At 34.7% G+C, this 19410-nt stretch overlaps 1 protein-coding gene across 2 annotated transcripts in view; it reads left to right on the forward strand.

The window, feature by feature from the left end:
* The window catches only part of ZNF292 (zinc finger protein 292), an 84467-nt gene that overhangs the window by 55531 nt on the left and 9526 nt on the right, over nt 1-19410 (forward strand). For both annotated transcript variants that reach the window (XM_090279643.1, XM_090279645.1), the window contains 3 exons: nt 9762-9964; nt 13632-13768; nt 16139-16280. In XM_090279643.1, coding sequence (XP_090135769.1) covers nt 9762-9964; nt 13632-13768; nt 16139-16280 — 482 coding nt within the window. The remainder of the gene's footprint in view (nt 1-9761; nt 9965-13631; nt 13769-16138; nt 16281-19410) is intronic.

Consider the following 19410-nt stretch of genomic DNA (forward strand, 5'->3'; position numbering starts at 1 on the left):
AGAAGTTTACCGTAATCAGTTATAACCATAAACTTTCAGACTTAGAAAACAAGAAACATGATTGAAGAAATCCTGGAATCTCTTTCTTGTAAATGTGATATGTTCCCTCAGGAAAAGGTGAGAGATGGGTGAAGATTAAGACTGTCTCTAATTGGTAATTTTGACAATGAAGTACACCTGCTTAAAGCAGTTGTCCCAATTCTGGCTCTCTTTAGATATGTATTGTATACCTGTACTACTGCTGGAAGCTTACCTTCGGCCTATTACATTTGAGTCTCTGCGTGTGAGTCATAGGCATTAGTACATTTTAGATGTTCAAGATAATTGTACAGCTGGGGTTAAAAACCACTAATCTGGAGCTTGAAGTGTTGTGATTTTATTAAATTTCTAAATTAGGGTGTTTATTTTTTTATTTTTTTATTTTTTTATTTTTTAAGTATATTTTATTGATTATATTTACAATAGTTCCAATTTTTTCCCCTTTGTTCCCCTCCACCCAACACCCCCCCTTCCTTGACAATCCCCTCCCCAAGTCCATGCCCATGGCTCACCCTTTCATATATTTTTCTTCTTTTTTTAAATAATTAATTAGTTAAATATTTTAACAATAAAAAATAACAATCCCTTCCTCTCAGACTTAAGACCCTTTACAATCTTATAAAGGACAATGGACGAAGGTCTCGAGCTCCTCTAGCTGCTTCAAGCTGGACATGGTCGTCGTCCTACCTACCCTTGGGTCAAGAAATCCCTAATAAGAGTGGGGGTGTGGAGGGGAGGGTGGCCTTCCCACAAGGGGAAGGATAGTGCAGACTCCAGGTTGGTTGGCTGTCTCTGGACAACGGCGTGCTTGGTTTAACAGGTTGGCATCCTTGTTGTATTCTGGGGACAACAGGGTTAAAGAACATCATTCAATCTGTAACCACTAGATGACAAAAGACAGGTATTAATTTTTCAATGTCCCACATTAGGGAAAAGAAGGGTTTCTTTGGAGGAAGGTATGCCAGGTACATCTCACCTGTCCAAAACCCTTTTGCCCATTATACTTAGTTTGGACTGAGGGAAATATTTTAGGTTTCCCCCCTCTCAGGCCTCTGGGCTCTTTCTGTCCAAGCCATTAGGATAGAAAAGAGAAACCAGTTTTAAAGTGAAGCCCACAGATCACCCCGTTCTTCACCAACCCAGCCACTTAGTTCAGCCAAACCATTGAGTCTCAGGAGGCAGCAATGCAGACAGGATTAAGTGAGGCCTATACATACAGACAATCACTCAGGTAATGAGATCGTAGGCTTATGCCCTTTGAAAACAGAAAACACATGTTAATTTATGTAACATAACACACACACAAGTTTATAGATCTGTAGGACTGTCTTATCGGAAAGACATCCAGTTGCAAGGCATTTGACATTCTTCTTGCCTGTAAATTAAACATCTTTGATAATGCCACAGACATAGTTTAACTTTCAAATGAAAACAAATTTTAAATGAAAAGAAACTTTAAAGACGGTTAGCTGCACTACTTTATAGTCTACCACTGGGCATTGTGATCTTCCTTGAATCTTGATTTTTCTCCCTAAGATTACCCTCCTTGTCATTAAAGGGACTGCATTAAGTTCATTTTTAATTTATCTTGTTCATTTGCATAAACACAACAAGAGCAGCAAATGACCACTTATGATCTTTAGTTCTGCTTTGCTGGAACTTACGCAAGGAACATTTAGGGTGACCTTCAGTCTGCCCTTCAGGGCACAGAAGCTGGGCCACATACCTGGCATTCAGCCTTGCCTGTAAACACCTGTCTTTTCCAGGTCCTCCTGGTTTTCCATTGTGCCTTAAGGTCCCTTCTAGCCATCTTTCAGGAAAACAACCTTCGTTCCTTCCCTGGAAAGATTGCTATGGACCGCTCATCCATCCAAGATACCAGGCCTTTTATCTCGTAGACGTTTATTACCTTTGAAAGTCAGTCCCAGTTGCTCAGGGCTTTTTGGTAACAACCAAAGCCCAAGCATGTCTCCTTTAGGCATGACATTCCAGTCAAAGTCTTAGTCAAAAAAATCGTTATTAACAACTGGTCTTATTAGTTTTATGCAAAGAAACTTAGGTCATTACTTACTTCCTTAGAATGCCAAATTCTGGAGGGATCAGATAGGGAGAAAATATATACAGTGTGAAGGAAAATCCTTATCCTTCTAATATTCACTGAACTTGCATTTCTATTCTTTATATTTTTATTTTTACCCCCACTAAAAATTTTTCTGTTTGTTTTTCCATTACAGTTGTCTCACTTTTTTCCCCCTCTTGGTTCTCTGCACCCTGTCCCTCCCTTCTCCCACATTCAGTCCCCACCCAGTTGTCCATGTCCATGGGTCATTTATACATGTTCTTTGACTAGACCCTTCCCCTTCTTACCACTTCTCTCCCTCCCATCTCCCCCTTTGTTACTGTTAGTTTATTCCTCGTTTACATACCTCTGGTTCAATTTTGCTCATTTGTTTGTGTTGTTCATTAGTTTCCTTTAACAGGTGATAGCATAAGGTAATTTTCTTTTGTTGCCTGGCTTATTTCGCTAAGCATAATTCTCTCTAGTTCCAATCATGTTGTTGCAAATGGTAGAAGTTCCTTCTTTCTTTCAGTACTTATTCAATGTCATTTTCCCCCTTTGTACTCGTGTTCCTCTCTGTCTCTCTCTGTTTCTTTCATCTTCTTAAAGCAGACCCTTTAGCATCTCTTGCAATACTGGTTTGGTGGAGATGTATTCTTTTAACCTTCTTTTGTCTTGGAAACTCCTTATTTCACCTTCCATTTTGAATGAGAGCCTTGCTGGGTAGAGTATTCTTGGTTGTAGGCCTTTGTTTTTCATTACTTGGAATATATTTTGCCATTCCCTTCTGGCTTGTAGTGTTTCTGCTGAGAAATCTGATGATAGCCTTATTGGAGCTCCCTTGTATGTTATTAGTTGTTTCTCTCTTGCTGCTTTTAGGATTCTCTCTTTGTCTTTGAATGTTGGCATTTTAATTATGATGTGTCTTGAAGTGGGCCTGTTGGGGTTCATCTTCATTGGGACCCTCTGTGCTTCCTGGACTTGCATGTCTCTTTCTCTCTTCATGTTAGGGAAGTTTTCTGTCATTAGTTTTTCAAAGAGGTTTTCTATTCCTTGCTCTTCTTCTTCTCCTTCTGGAATTCCTATGATACGGATATTATTATGTTTCATGTTGTCCTGCAGCTGTCTTAGAGCCTCTTCAGTCTTGTTCAGCCTTTTTTCATTTTGTTGCACTGTCTGTGAGTTTTTGTCTACATTGTCCTCCAGCTCGCTGATCCGATTTTCTGCTTCCTCTAGCCTGTTTTTAATTCCTTCTACTGTGTTCTTCAATTCAGAGATCGTATTCTTCATTTCCTCCTGGCTCTTATTGATAGCTTCCATGTCCTTTTTGATGCTGGTATAATTCTCAGTAAGTTCCTTGTAGTTCTTCTGGAGTTCACTGTAGTTTTTCTGGAGTTCTTTGTAGTTTCCGCTGAGCTCATTGAGCTTCTCCATAATACATGCTTTCAATTCCATATCTGATAGTTGGCTCCCCTCTATTTCATTTAGCACTCTTTCTGGGGACTCTACCTTTCCTTTCGATGGGGTGTTGTTTCTCTGTCTCCCCATTTTTGTGGCTCCTATTGTTTGTTGGTGCTTCTTAGAATGATCTGCACTTCCTGGGTCTGCCCCTGGTGGCGTCAGATCCTGTACCAGTCTGGGCCTAGGAAGCCTGTTGGAGACTTCCAGGAATCTACTGCCTTTGTCTGTCTCCTTTAGTTGATAATCTATTCAATCTGTGATTAGTTGTCAGGCTTAAGGACCGTGGGTGTGGCCGCTTAATTCCTGTAGGCAGGGCCTTTGCTTCCCCTCAGGCTGACGCCACTTGGCCGGGAATGGTCTCCCTGCAGTGTGGGGATGAGTCAGCCCTGGGACCTGGCTGGCCGCTTCCCCAGCTCTCCCCTCAAAGCCACCACACCAAACTCTCCCCAAGCGTCTCCAGTCCTCTCTGTCTTCCCTCTGCTTGTGCCCAGGGTAAGTGGAGGCCAAAATATCTTTGTATGTGATCCGCTTAAGAGCTCTTTTTCTCCAGCTGTTTCTCTCCGGCTAGCAAGAAACCCTGTGGCTTTTCGCTTTTCTCAGCTGGATACTATTTTACTTTCCACTCTGTTGCTGTAGGCTGGGGAGCCCGGCTGGGGGTTTGGACCCTGCCCTTCTCAGGGGGAACCCCTGGCTGCTGAGCTGTTTCTCAGTCCCTTCAGCTGCCACCCGTGTGATCCCAGCCAGCCCTTCCGCGTCTCCGCACTCCCTACTGGTCACGTTGTGATGTAGCGGCCTTTTCTGTCTCTCCGTGGTTATAAGACTTCTCTCCAGCTGGTGTTCGGTTGGTTATTCCAGATGATTTCTCCAAAATTACGTTGTTATTCCAGACTAGTTCTGGGAGGAAGTTAGTGTAGCTTCCACTTACTCCTCCGCCATCTTGTTTCAGGGTGTTTTTTTTAAATAACAATGCTGAATTGATTTTCTTAATGTATTCTTTTACTGTGGTAAAATGCATAGCATTAAGTGTACCATTTAATCATTTTTAAGTGTATACTTCAGTAGTGTTAAGTATGTTTGTGTTGGTGTGAAGTAGATCTCCAGAACTTTTTCATATTGCCAAGTTAAACTATATAACAAAACAACTTCCTTTTCCCCCACCCTCCACTTCCAGCCCCTGGATAACCAGCATCCTATTTTTCTTTTTGGTTTTATTGACTTTGCATACTTTAGATACATCATATAAGTAGAATCATACCATATTTACTATTTTTGTAACTGGTTATTTCACTTAGCCAAATGTCCTCAAGGATCATCCATGTTGTATCATGTGACAGGATTTCCTTCTTTTTAAGGGTAAATAATATTTCATTGTATGTATATGCCACATTTTGTTAATCATCCCTTTGTTGATAGACATTTCAATTGCTTCCACCTCTTGGCTCTTGTGAGTAGTGCTGCTATGAACATGGGCATGCAAATATCTCTTCAAAGACCCTCCTTTCAGTTCTTTAGCATACATACCCAGAAGTGGGATAGCTGAACCGTTTGGTAGTTTCCTTTTTTTGAGGAACTTCCACACCCTTTGTGGAGATTGTACCATTTTACAGTCCCATCAGTAATGCCCAAATGTTCCAATTTCTCCACATCCTCACAAACACTTGTTGTTGTTTTTTTTATAGTAGCCATTCTGATGGATGTGAGATGATACCTCATTGTGGTTTTTGATTTGCATTTATCTGATGGTTAGTGATGTTGAATATTTTTATATGCTTATTGGTCATTTGTATATCATCTTTGGAGAAATATCTATTCAAGTCCTTTGCTCACTTTTTAATAGGATTTGATTTTTTGTTGAGTTGTAGTAGTTCCTGTAGATATTAACCTCTTATCAGATATATAATTTGTAAATATTTTCTCCCATTCAGTTTTCTGCCTTTTCACTCTGTTGGTACTGTCCTTTGATGCACAAACGTTAAGTCCCGTTTGTCTGTTTTAGTTTTTGCCTGGACTTTGATGTTATAGCCAATAAATCATTGCCAAGTCCAGTGTCTTGAAATATTTTCCCTTTTGTTTTCTTCTAGGAGCTTTAGACTTTGGGGGTCTTTACATTTAAGTTTTTTAGTCGTCATGAATTAGTTTTTTATATGGCTTAAGATTTGAGTGCAGCTTTATTCTTTTGCATGTGGATATCTAGTTTTCCAGCACTATTTGTTGAAAAGACCACACTTTTTTTCATTGAGTGGTCTTGGCGCTCTCGTTGAACATCATTTGACCATACATATGAATTAGGGTTTATCTCTGAGCTTTCCATTTTATTGCATTGCCTATATGTCTGTCTTTATGCCAGTTGCATGCTATTTTGATGACTGTAACTTTTAAGTGTGAGACCTCCAACTTTGTGCTTTTTCAAAATTGTTTTTGTTTGTGGTTCCTTGAGATTATAATTGTAGGATAAATTTTTCTATCTCTGCAAAAAATACCATTTGTAATTTTGGTAGGGATTATACTGACTCTGTAGATTGCTTTGGGTAGTTGTACATCTTAACATCATCTTCTAATCCATGAACCTGGGATCTTTACGTGTGTTTTATCTTCCTTAATTTATTTTAGCAATATTTTGTAGAATCTGGTATATAAGTCTTTCATCTTGGTTAAATTTATCCCTGTGTATTTTATTCTTTCTGTTGCTATTGTAAATGGAATTTTTTCTTAATTTTCTTTTCTGATTGTTAGTGTATAGAAAAGCACTATTTTTGTGTTTTTTGTGTTCTGCAACTTTGCTAAATTTGTTCATTAGTTCTAATAGTTTTTTGTGGTGGGGGGGGTGTGATCTTTAGAGTTGTCCACATAGAATATGTAATCTTCGATGAGATGATTTTACTTCTTCCTTTCCAATTTGGCTGTAAAACACCCTGGGTCCCAGTGGTGATTTGATGGAGAGAATAGGAGTGGGTGCAGAACTAGTGGAGTGCTCCAAAGTGGTCTGATTAATGATTTGGGCTGGGAGGAGGGGCTGAATGATAGAAGTAGAGATGGAGAAAAGTGAATGGAATTGGGTGTTTTAAAAGTTAGAAGTGATGGAATTAGATGGTGGATTGAATGTATGGGTGAGGAGCAAAAGACCATTTTAAGGTCAACTCTTTTCTGGCTTGAGCACAACTAAGGGGGCTGAGATAACACATAGTTTGGTATAGAGATTTTGGTATGAAGAGTTTGAGATGCTTGTGAAACAGCTAATCAGAGATGCTACAAAGAAAGTTGTGTGTGAATCTGGGCATGGAAGTGATGTAAATAAGTTGATTCCACTTGTGGGCAATCCAGGACCTACCTAATATAAATTTTGGTGCATAGTGTGTGCTCAATTAATTATGTAATGATTTCTCATAAAAATTCAGTTAATACATTTAATTATTTTTAATGGTGAAACTAATATTTTCTTCTTTACTATTTAAGTAAGTGTCATTTTATGGGAAGAAGGCCATTATTTCTTAATGGAACTGGCTGTATCATTTGGTAATATTGCCATTTTATATCATCAGCTCTCTTGAAAGGCTTGAACGTAGTAAATTCTGCTTTTCTATTCAAGTCTATAAATATATAGAAAACAGTTTAAAAGGCTGCGCACAAGTAAAATTCAAGATATTTTTATTTTTCTGGGAAAAAAGCAGGGAGTCATTTTTTTTTTTTTTTTAAGATTTATTTATTTATTTAGGGAGAGAGGGGGGGAGAGAAACATCAATGTGTGGCTGCCTCTTGCAGACCCCCAACTGGGGACCTGGCCTGCACCCAGGCATGTGCTCATTCTACTGAGCCATACCAGTCAGGGCTAAGAAGTAAAATTTGATGTGACTAGATACTGAAGAATAAAAGTCATGGAACTTTTTTCATAGGTCTGGCAAGCTCTGAAAGAGGTAGTCTTTGATATGATATAATTTTATAAGGAAAAAAAGCTGGATTGGAGAGAAGTAGAAAAATATACAGAAGAATGGGGTAAAAAGGAAAGCAGTGAAGGAGAAATGGTCAAGGGGGATGGGGAAGGAGGTGAGTGAGTGTTCAGTTGGTTCTCAGTTGAGTATTAGAATGTAATCTACTTTGATCCATTTGAATCATGAGATTCAGGATACCTAATTTTTTTTCCTTTAAAAGCTAATGCTACTACAGCTCTTTACTGTATAAAGTTGGAAATCAGAAGATTACATTATTGTAGTCCTGGTTCTGTTATTAACTGGCTTGATGAACCTAGGAAGTCACTTGCCTTCTGTGAGCCTCAGTTTACTCATCTGCCAAATTATGGCACAGGATAAAATGATCTATAAAATTCCTTCTGCTCTCATATATTTCTTTGAAATTAGTTTTGCCCTAAGTGTGGCATTGGTTTCCCATGTTTAAAAACACATACACAGCTGTGCTTTTGAAATTTATAATATTAATATATGTTCTTCTATACATCAAGTTAGCACAGCAGTTATTTTGCACAATTTGAGATTTTAGGAGCTGAGATTCTCCTATTAAGATTGTCATCAGTTTTGTTAAATACTTGCCACCTGTAACTAATTTATCCACATGATCTTAAGAGTTTGTTTATGAATTTTTGTGGGAGTATTTGAATTAATTCCCAGACTTCGTATTGTTAGAGTTTCCTTTTTTCCCTTCTTATTGAATTTATTGGAGTGACACTGGTTAACAAAATATTTCAGGTTTCAAGTGCACAACTCTACAACACATCATCTACACTATATTGCATGTTCACCACACCAAGAGTTCCCTTTTAAGAGAATTACTGTATTAGGAATCTAAAGTTGTTTTTTCAAGTCTATGACTTTTTTATAGCCAGAATAACTTTACTTTTATTAAAATTTTCATTTAAAATCCTTACCCATTTTGCTTTGACAGTGAACTGAACTGTGAAAAGATATTTGCAGTGTAATTGACCTAATAGAATCATGTGATGATACTAAAGTAATGCCCTGTTTATTTATATATGTACAATAAGACATTTAGAGACATCAGAAAGTTATATATTTATAAACTATCTGTTTTCAGTCTTTATACTTTCAGTTTAATTAATGTAAAGAATAGAGAGTAGCAAATACAAAGGTCTAGATTTCAAGAAAAGTATGAGATTGGGACCCTGTGTTAAATTGTTTATATGCTCATGGTTTTAATACTAAAAAGCATTGATCACACTATCTTATAGACACTAGAGGGTAGAAAAGAATATTTAAAGAAGGGAAGAACATCTCTCATTCTTTATCTTCTAGCGTGCAAATTACGCACATTAGACATATCTTCCAGTCTGTTCATAAGTATTGTAATTGTGTGTCTTATTAATAGAGCATTTAAAATTTTATTACTAAAAAGCCTTCCAAAGGTTTCAGGCTAGCCATCACAAGGTAACTTTTTTACTTGATTTTCATCCTGGTAAAGAAAGCTTTAGGGAAAAGTTTAAATTTGTGCTTATTGAAATTTAAATTCTCCTTCACAAAGAGAAAAAATTTAAATTCTTATTTTTAGTGGATCAGACAAGCACTAGGAAATTAAAAGATTTGAAAAGAATAGAAATTGATTATGCCTAAGTGGCACTTAAGCAAATGTTGAGGTTTATTGATTTATTTTAAAATAACAGTACAAATCCACAGAATGTTCAGCAGACTCCCCCTACCCTTTTATTTATTTATTTTGTATCGTTTAATTTGTTCTAAAACACCATTAAATCAAGGTAGACTTTAATCATTAGTATTGAAAAACAATTTTAGTTGAATCTCATTTTCTAGAGCATCCAAACATTCTTTTGTGATTGTCTATATAAGTATGTAAGGCCCTATCACTGCAAATTTCTAGGAATGCTAACCCTTGGTGTTCAAGAATACGTTCTGTGTGGGGGAGGGATTAGTATGATTTTAATAACACCGACTATTAGAATTTAATGTGAAATTATTTTTACCCTCAATAAGTTAATTCACCTCATTCTAAATGGTACTCTCAGGAGCAAGAATATTTAATGCAGAATTTAAAGTTAGCTATATAGTCTCCTTTTGCTTATAAGATTTAAGTATTTTGTGATAACCTAACAATAATAGATAATTGCAAAAATGGGGGAGGGGCTTAGTTCCTGTGCTTTTAAAATAATATTCTTTAAGTATATTATTAAAAATGAATTATCACCAAATGTTAATAATCTATTATGTCTTGTTTTTTAAAGTGAATGAATTTTTAGCTTTTGAGGGTCCCATCTTGTTGGATATGAGAATTAAACATCTAATCAAAACAAATCAGTTAAGTCAAGCAACTGCTCTAGCAAAGCTGTGTTCTGACCATCCAGAGATTGGTACAAAAGGTAGTTTTAAGCAAACTTACCTTGTCTGTCTTTGTACGTCATCACCAAATGAAAAGTTAATCGAAGAGGTGAGTATGTTTTCTTTTGTTAGTAATTATTTTTAAAAGTAAAGAAACTTCCCTTTCTCTTAGATAGGGAGGAACCATTGTTGTCAATCTTAAACTTTTTGGTGCGCTCTTGGGTAGTGATTCTAACCAACTTTCAGAAATATATGTGAAGTGATTTTATCTAGCTTCTATCTTAAATAATTTTGAATCTTTTCACTGCTCTGGCTAAATTATGGGAAAGATGGGAGTGACTTAACAATTTAGTAGGATGTTTATATTTGTCAGCATTTGAGCTGTAACTTAGTTTTACATGACTTCAAGATTCTTGCAGATCTTTTTCACTGGCTGATTTAAGTAACTAGTCTTTATATGACTTAACCATTGGGATACTTTATATACTTATATGTGTGTGTGTGCATACACACATATACATATAAACACACATACATATATACACACATAATACATATCTCATGCAAGCTGGATAGATATCTATACCTCACTGTAATTATATATACAAAGATAAAATTTATATTTGCATATTTAATGTAAAACTTTATTTTCTTTATGAGACATGATTGGCCCCTTTTTTTACTTCTAGTTTGATGTAAAGCATGGTATTCATGTATTTTAAAGTTTTATATTACTGAATTCTTAGAGTAGAATAATGGTCCAGATGGGAACTTTGCATTTTGGATGACTCATAATTCCAGAATGAAGTTGGGGAGACAGTTGTAGGAGAATTAAATGTTTATCAAAAAACAGGAAATATGTATTTTAAAAATATGTATTTAGAAAAAGAAAACTACAACATGTTAGACAATGTATACAAGTGTCTTGTGTCTCTAATATAAGTATCCTTCAACTTCAGAACAGTAGAGAGGAGAACAAAGGGATTGTGGGACAGACTTAAGGATATGTAAATGGTAATGTTGAGATGCAAGACAGGAGACAGTTAAGAGGATGCGTGATTACCTGAGTAGACAGAAGGAGGATAATCTCAGACAAAAAACTGAATGCCCATATGAAATTACAGGTTAAAATTATAATGGTGATTGTATCATTTTTCTTGATAGAAAGTGAAGAGAAAGATGCTAGGCTTGGGCCAAGATTAGAAATAAGTCATCCTGTTGTGTATGACAAAGATAATGAATTTTTTTGCTATACAAAAGGATTTTGTGTAGTATGTCTTTAGCAAATAGATCAATATAATTGGCTTTAAGTATTTTATTCAGAGTTCTAAATTTCCTGGTATTTAAATTATTGCTCATTTCTCAGAGCAATAGAGAATATTTATCTGTAATATATTAAGTTCCTATATAGGCACTATATTGGTATTCTCTAACTTATACTGCCTTGGATTTTAAAAATAATTCTTGGTCAGTTGGTGTGTATATTTGACCTGTATTTCACTTTTACAATTGTTATCCAACCATTTATTAGTTTAAATATGTTTTCATTTTCCCCTGCCATTCTCTTTAGTGTCACATTTTTGCAAGAGGGCCATCTAATAGCAAATCAGGGATTTAATAAAAGCTATCAAGTGCAAAATAAAAAATTTCTTAGTATACTTATAAAAAGTTAGGTTTTCTGTATTATTGAATATAACAAATATTTCAGTTGGTATATTGTATATATGTGAATAATTATGTAGAGGCTATCTTACATATATATACAAATATATTTTAAATTATTAAGTTTAAGCTAATGTAGGTAATGTAATTGGGGAAAAAATTTTTTTTCTTATGTACATATTTTGCATCATTTGAGCATTAGCAAGAATGGTGTAGGTTTCAGAACAACAAAAAGAAATAATTAGAATCTAAATAAATCAGACTTTCAAGATACAAGGATTTTTGTTAAACCTGAACATGTAAAAATCAGTCTTTAGCAACATAGGGCCTCAGTATGCTTGTGCCTATTCAATTCTGGCAGGTGCACAGACTTCGAAGCTATACATGGGTTGAAATATTGACTCCGCCACTAATTAAGCATGTGACTTCAAGCAAATAACTTTACCTCTCTGAATCTAATCTCTAAAAAGAAGTAGTAGTATCTACCAGGCAAGCTGTTGTGCTTATCAGCAATGCTATTTCTGAAGAACCTGACACTAGTAAATGAATAATACCTGCTATTATTATTATTAACATCTTATGGAGAAGTAAAATAAAAAACTCATGGGTTGACTTCTTAATGTTTGTCTGCATGGGTGTGCCAAGGTTAATTGTTTAAAGGTAATACAGCTTTTAATAAAAGATACTGTGATAAAATGGAGAGTAGGTCTTTGATGTCAGACAGAACTTAGCTGTGTTTCTACTACTTAACTAACCAGGGTAACTTGGGCAAACTATATAATTTTTGAACCTCACATTCATTATAAATATAATGTCTATAATACCAACCTAGTGGAAAAGTTATGATTAAGTATAATATATATACTGTCTGAATGCATTTAATATTGTAGGTATTTGAAAGTATTTATTATATCAATATTGTTCAGTTCTTTTTAAATTTGTTTAAGTGGGGTAACTTTGTAAGATTTGTAAGAAAGAGGCAGGCAGAAAAGTAGTGGAAAGAGCACTGCACCAACAACTTCTGTCTTAACTCTGCCATTCATGCTTTAAGAAATTATTGTTCTTAAACACAGATGCAGAGTTGGGTTTTTTCTTGTCTTAGTGTTTTCTAGCCCAATTGAATGTATGAAGTGGGAGAATCTGTCCCCATGCAACCTTATCTTCATTATTAAAGATCAACCCCAAGATAACATTACATTTTACACACACATGTACTAAAAAATTGATGGGGAGAGAGAGAAGATAAATAAGGAGGGGCATGGTTACCTCTGGTACATGGATGCTAATGGTCTGAATTGGTTTTCAATTCTTTTTGCCACTTGTCAGTTGTACCATGTTAGAATTTATTTTTCTTTTCTGTGGAGTACCAGTGATTTATGACTGTATGCTATTTGTTAATCCTTGTCTTAGAGCAAATGCTCATGGAAATCATAGGTAAATTTTGTTTGTTTTATGTAGTAAATGTAATGAGGTAGCAAATTTTAATTTTTTAAGAAGCAGTAAATGTAAGTGCATAATTAAATGAAGCAAGTTACCATCATCTAGGCTATATCTTTGCATGCATGACTGTTGACAAACTTTGAGATGAAATGATTTTATATGAAAATAAAAATACTGGAAATTTATAGAAAACTGAGGTGAGCTTAATTTAAAAGTGTTATACTTACATAAAATGTTTCCTATTATACATTTTTCCCCTCAGCTGAATAGACAATTTGTTTATTAGTTTATATCCAGTAGACTTTTCTGTGTCTTTCTGCTAATTTTAATGCTTTTTCAATTACTGGGTAAAGGGGAAAAAAGAGAAGTACTGCCTCTTTTCTTTTTCAGTATCATAGACATGATTTAATGGGTAGAGGGTGCTTATAATTAGCATTAATTATTTACATATAAACACATGCTTGTATAGTTCTTGAAAATAGTTGGTTTTCTGGCTTGAAGAAAGATTCTTTGAACTGCAGCCTAGTAATGACAATTTATGAATTGATAGTGCTTGATGATTTTTTACTGGTGAAAATGATCTGTAAATATCTTAATGAAAAATTTCAAGTATATTACTATATATCTTAATATCAGTCCATTTTATGCCATATTTCTGTATCCTTTTTCTGCAGATTTCAGAAGTTGATTGCAAAGATGCACTAGAAATGATCTGTAACTTAGAATCTGAGGGTGATGAAAAAAGTGCTCTTGTTTTATGTACTGCATTTTTGTCACGTCAGCTCCAACAAGGAGAAATGTACTGTGCTTGGTGAGTTGATTTTATTTTGTAAAGAAGAATTTGTTAAGTGAGAAGACAAGGTAGGTTGTGAGAATTCAGAAAGCTTAAGAACATATTTCTTTTAATCTTTTTAAGTCTTAACAAGACAAAAAGCCTATTTTCAGGTATTATTGGATATTTAAACTGATTGTCAAGTAGTTCATATTATAACTTCAAAAACTTTTTGTTGTAAGGACCACACAACTCCTAGTATACCAGTAATGATCATTACTGATCAGGAAATTTTTAAATGTTGAAAGATGAAAGAAAGGTTTGTTTTGTTTAATGCTGCAGTACAAACTTTTTCATACATGTATGCAACCTGTGATTGAATGTATTTTTTTCCTTTGAGTATTACACACTTTTAACTCTATGTAATTAGCTGTTAGTCATTCATTTTATTTCTATGGAAGATCATTCTACTTCACTAACTTCTTCAGTATACATTTCTTTATACGGTACATTTCCAAGTGGGCAAAACCTGTTTTGTATAATTCATGGGAGATACAACTAACAGAAATGTTAACATCAGTTAACTCAGAAACTTTAAGATCAGCTTCTTAAGTTAGTATTAGCTAAAACTGACCATTTATCTGATCAGTCAACAACATTATTAATCTTCATTGTTATTTTGGTATATAGAAATAAAAAAGAAAATTTAATTTACAATATTCTGACATTTAAGGGTGTTGACCAAGTAATACATGGCATACAAATGAGTATAGAACAGGCAAGCTGAATAAATGGTTGTATGATCAAAGAATAGTAAACTGTGTGATTATAAAGGTTTTCTGAGCAGTTGAACTTTGTTATGAAGTAAAAATTGTATATGCAGAATAGAGAGAATGGATATAAAAGGCAGGTAGAAAGTTTCTGAAGGGAGAATAAATATCCATATTTATTGAGGACAAGTATTGGGTTGGCCATAAGGTTTGTTCATTTTTTTCCCGTAAGATGGCTCTAGTAGTGCTTAGTTGTCTTTAACTTCATTTGAAACACTTGTTAGATTGTATTGAGACAGCTGTCATATCAATGTACATTTTAAAAAATTGATCAAAATTGGTGAATTTTTGTGTAGACATTTTATTCAATAATATTGAAGATGGAAGAAAATAAGCAATATTTTCATCATGTTATGCTTTATTACTTCAAGAAAGGTAAAATGCAACTGAACAGTAAAAAACAAAATAAAACTTGTGCAGTGTATAGAGAAGGTGCTATGACTGATAGAACATGTCAGAAGTGATTGGCAAAGTTTCATGCTGGATGGTGCTCCATGGTTGGGTAGACCAGTTGAAGTTGATAGCAATCAAATCGAGACATTAACTGAGAACAATCAACGTTATACCACGTGGGAGATAGCCAACATACTCAAAATACCCAAATCAAGCATTGAAAATCATTTGCACGAGCTTGGTCATGTTAATCGCTTTGATGTTTGGGTTCCACATAAATTAAGGGAAAATAATCCTTCTTGACTGCATTTCCGCGTGTGAATCTCTACTTAAACGTAACGAAAACATTCTGTTTTTAAAACAAATTATGGCAGGCGATGAAAAGTGGATACTTGGAATGGAAGAGATCATGAGCGAGTGAAATGAACCATCATCAGCCACACCAAAGGCCAGACTTCATCCAGGGAAGGTGATGTTGTATATATGGTGAAATTGGAGGAGAGTCCTTTATTATGAGCTCCATCGAGAAAACCAAACAATTCCAACAAGTACTGCTCCCAGTTAGACGAACTGAAAGCAGCACTCAATGAAAAGTGTCCAGAATTAGTCAACAGAAAACGTATAATCTCCCATCAAGATAACGCAAGACTGCATGTTTCTTTGATGACCAGGCAAAAACTGTTGCAGCTTGGCTGAGAAGTTGATTAATCGCCCTATTCACCAGACATTGCACCTTCAGATTTCCATTTATGTTGGTCTTTACAAAATTCTCTTAATGGAAAAAATTTCAATTCCCTGGAAGACTGCAAAAAGCACCTGGAACAGTTCTGCTCAAAAAGATAAAAAGTTTTGGGAAGATGGAATTATAAAGTTGCCTAAAAGATGGCAGAAGGTAGTGGTATAAAACAGTGAATACATTGTTCAACAAAGTTATTGGTAAAAATGAAAAATGTGCCTTTTGTTGGTACTTTAAAACCGAACGAACTTTTTGGCCAAGCCAATATATCCTGTTTTTATTTAGTCTAGAAAATTAAGTCTTTTTTTTTTTTTGGCCTTTAAACGTAATTACACGTGTAGAATGGAAATCTAAACCAGTTTTAGTTTTCAGTGTAATAATTGTACTGACATAGTCTATGATTATTATATTACTGCTCCAACTTATTTTTTATAATTATTTTTTCTTTAGGGAACTCACTCTCTTTTGGAGTAAATTACAGCAGAGAGTAGAACCATCTGTACATGTGTACCTAGAAAGATGTCGTCAACTTTCTTTGTTAACCAAGACAGTATATCACATTTTCTTCCTGATTAAAGTTATTAATTCAGAGGTAAGAGTAATCAAGCTATCTTTTCTTCATTTAAAATACATGCTATCTTTAATAAAAGACTATTACTTTTGACACTTTTTCCAGTGATTTTTAATTTTATTTAGTACTTCAAACATAATTTTTTTTAAAGTCTTTTAAGACATTTGTTACAGAGAAATTAAAAATGCAAATGAGAGCCAGGGGCTTTGTACTTGTGATGTCACACTATTTTGATAATTTGCCTATAGAAATTTAGAGAAATATAGCTAGCTTCTTTTGTCAGCCATCTGGCAGATTACATTATCTAAAAATCCTTCTGCAGAAAACCCAGAAATACTTGATAAAATGAAACATTTTTTTAAAATACGTAGTTAAGATTGCAGGAATATTAGGGAAATCCCCAGGCCAAAAATGAAGAGAAACCTAAAAATTGGAGCAGAAAGCTAGAGCTGATGCTGGACTTCTCATTGCCTGGTAGAGACTTAACTATTTTCAGTTACATGTTCAGTAAGGAGTTTGAATTTTAACATTTACACAGGGGTAGAAGAATAGCTATATGGAGGATAGAAGATAAGATCTTGGTCTCTCCCAAGTTGGAGAGACAGAGCTGAGCTCTGTGCCTCCCCTTCCTTCATCCTCCAACCTCTGAAGTAATATAATTTTATTGAAAAGTAGTTTAGAAACATATTACCTCCAACTTATGTGGATGTTAGGGAACCTTGTGTGTGTCCACTGGGCTGAGTCAGGACAAAAGTTATTTCCTCTAAGGAGGTATAACCATTGGTATTCCTACACACACAGATTTGGGGTTCAAACTTACTCTACCTGTGTAGATCAGGAATCCCCATGCTAGTAAATAACATTTAAGAGGGTAAGGATAAAGTGAGTCTGGGCTGGTAATACCTAGGATTCCTGGCAGAACTGGATAAACCCTCAGCAAAGGATTCTCAGATAAAGCCATGCTTATGATGAGTTTATGATCAAGATTTACAAAACATGGAACAGTCTCCTGAGGGAATTTTAGCAGAGAGAAATAATGGGATTAAACACACAAAGATTAAAAACTATAAACTACATACATTTAAAGACAAATAATTAGCAAGATTTATAAACATGAAACAATCTGACTTGAATGAATTTCAGTAGGCAGAATAGTAGAATTATTTGCCTAACACTTTACCATAAATACAATTATGGATAAATCTATAACATACATATATTTAAAGACAAAAAATAGGAACTTAAAGCATGAGAAAGAAAGATATTATCAAAATGGCCAAGCAGATTTTAAGAGTAAAGAACTTTTTTAAAAAGTCATTGAAGTAAAAACACTCAGCAAATGGGTTGAACAGATTAGACACAACAGAAGAGGGAAGTGGTAATCAGAGGTTGCATATATGTTTCAATTTACTTTATTAATCAGAATCCAAGTTGTATAAAATTATTTTCTCATAGTGCGATCACTTTCCATTTTAAAGGTACACAGAGGACACTTCCCAAATTATCTGGAATGCTGAACAGTTTTTAGGAATCCTTAAAAACTTAGTTGCAGCATGACAGGAAGTATTATTTTTTAATTAATGTATACCTTTTTTTGAAAGGAGGGACCAAAAGACATTCTCCTATCCTTTTATTTAAAGACCCTTGAAAGTCTGTAGTCAGTATATCTTAATGTATCTTCATATTTTTCTTCCTGAAATAATTGCATTTTAAGGAGTAAAGAACAAGAATGAATTTTTCTGCTGTCCTGTTTTCCTCTATCATCCTTGTTAATTCCTCCTGATTTTTGGTTTTCTATGTTGTAGTGCTGGAGATAAATAAAATTAGAACAAGTTTCTTAGGCAATTACTGTGCAGTTTAAAAATATAAGTTGTGCCACTTTTTTTAATCTAACTTAAGAGCAGCATAGTAAAGCAGAAGGAACTTGGAACTAGAAGTCAGACAAACCAGGTATAAATCTCGACTTGCTATTGACTACCTGGTGACTTTAACCACTTTGGATTTTATCCTAATCAGGAGAATATAGAAGGTTAGGTAAAAGTGACTCTCCTCCTTCAACTTTACACTTCTCTCACAAGGACACCATGTTGGAAAGGGGAAAAAAACTTCATCAAGAGCTATACATTATGGTAGTTATTTAAATTAAGTAAAATGTAAAATTCCTTCCATCAGTCACAAAAGCCATATTTTAGGTGTGCAGCAGCTCCATGTGGCTAGTAACTACCATATTGAACAGCACAGATGAAGAACATTTCCATCTCGGTTCTGTTGAATATTGCTTTTCTAGAGAATTTGGGTTCAGAAGTAGAGCTCAAAAAAAAATGTTAAAGGCATGAATAGCTGGATTTTCAGGACCATAGATGCAGACCAAAATATATATTTGTTGTTATATCACAATATCACAAGTTAGTATCAAGAGACGAAAGAATGGTTTATTTGGGGAACTACAGTTACCTCAGTTTGCCTGTTTGGGTAAATTATAGGCTGTTTGGGTAGAGGTAAGAGAAGGTAAGCTGGACAAAAATAGACATGAGTTAAATTGTGAAGGCCCTTTTGTGTCCCATACTTAGTTATATTTAATTCTGTAATGCATAAGTAATGATTTAAGAATTTTAAAGTAGGATAAGGCATGCTTGCTGTGGATGTGCATGGGGAACTAATATCAGCATGTAAACCTTGGGTAGCTTTGGTTCAGGGATACTAGGCAGCCAAAGGAAAGGAACAGAAAAGGAAGGGATTCCAATGGTAAAACCTTGCAGTTTTTAAAAGCTTTCCTCGTGCTATAGCAGTGACAGAAAGGAGGATTGGATTTGTCTCTTTGTCTCCTTTGAGTTGATATCACTTCTCTTTCTGTTCCTGTGCCTCAAAAATTTAAGCTGGTGCTATCAGTATCTTTATCAAATGAGGGGATTAAGGAGATTTTATGAACTGGTTGTTTAATCACATGTATTTACAGGAAATTATAATTTCAAACTCAACTTTAAAAACATAACCATTTTATGATTTGAATATTACTTATAAACTTAACTTTTAATTGCACACAAAAATTGAAAACTCAGAAGAATAACAATTTTGATATTTATTGTTTTGTTGGTGGTGTTTAAGGTTTCAAATTTATTTAAAACATAAAGATGGTTTTAAAGCAAACTTA

The sequence above is a fragment of the Furipterus horrens genome, unplaced genomic scaffold, assembly GCF_987537825.1.
Source record: "Furipterus horrens unplaced genomic scaffold, mFurHor1.1.pri manual_scaffold_6, whole genome shotgun sequence".
NCBI lineage: Eukaryota > Metazoa > Chordata > Mammalia > Chiroptera > Furipteridae > Furipterus > Furipterus horrens.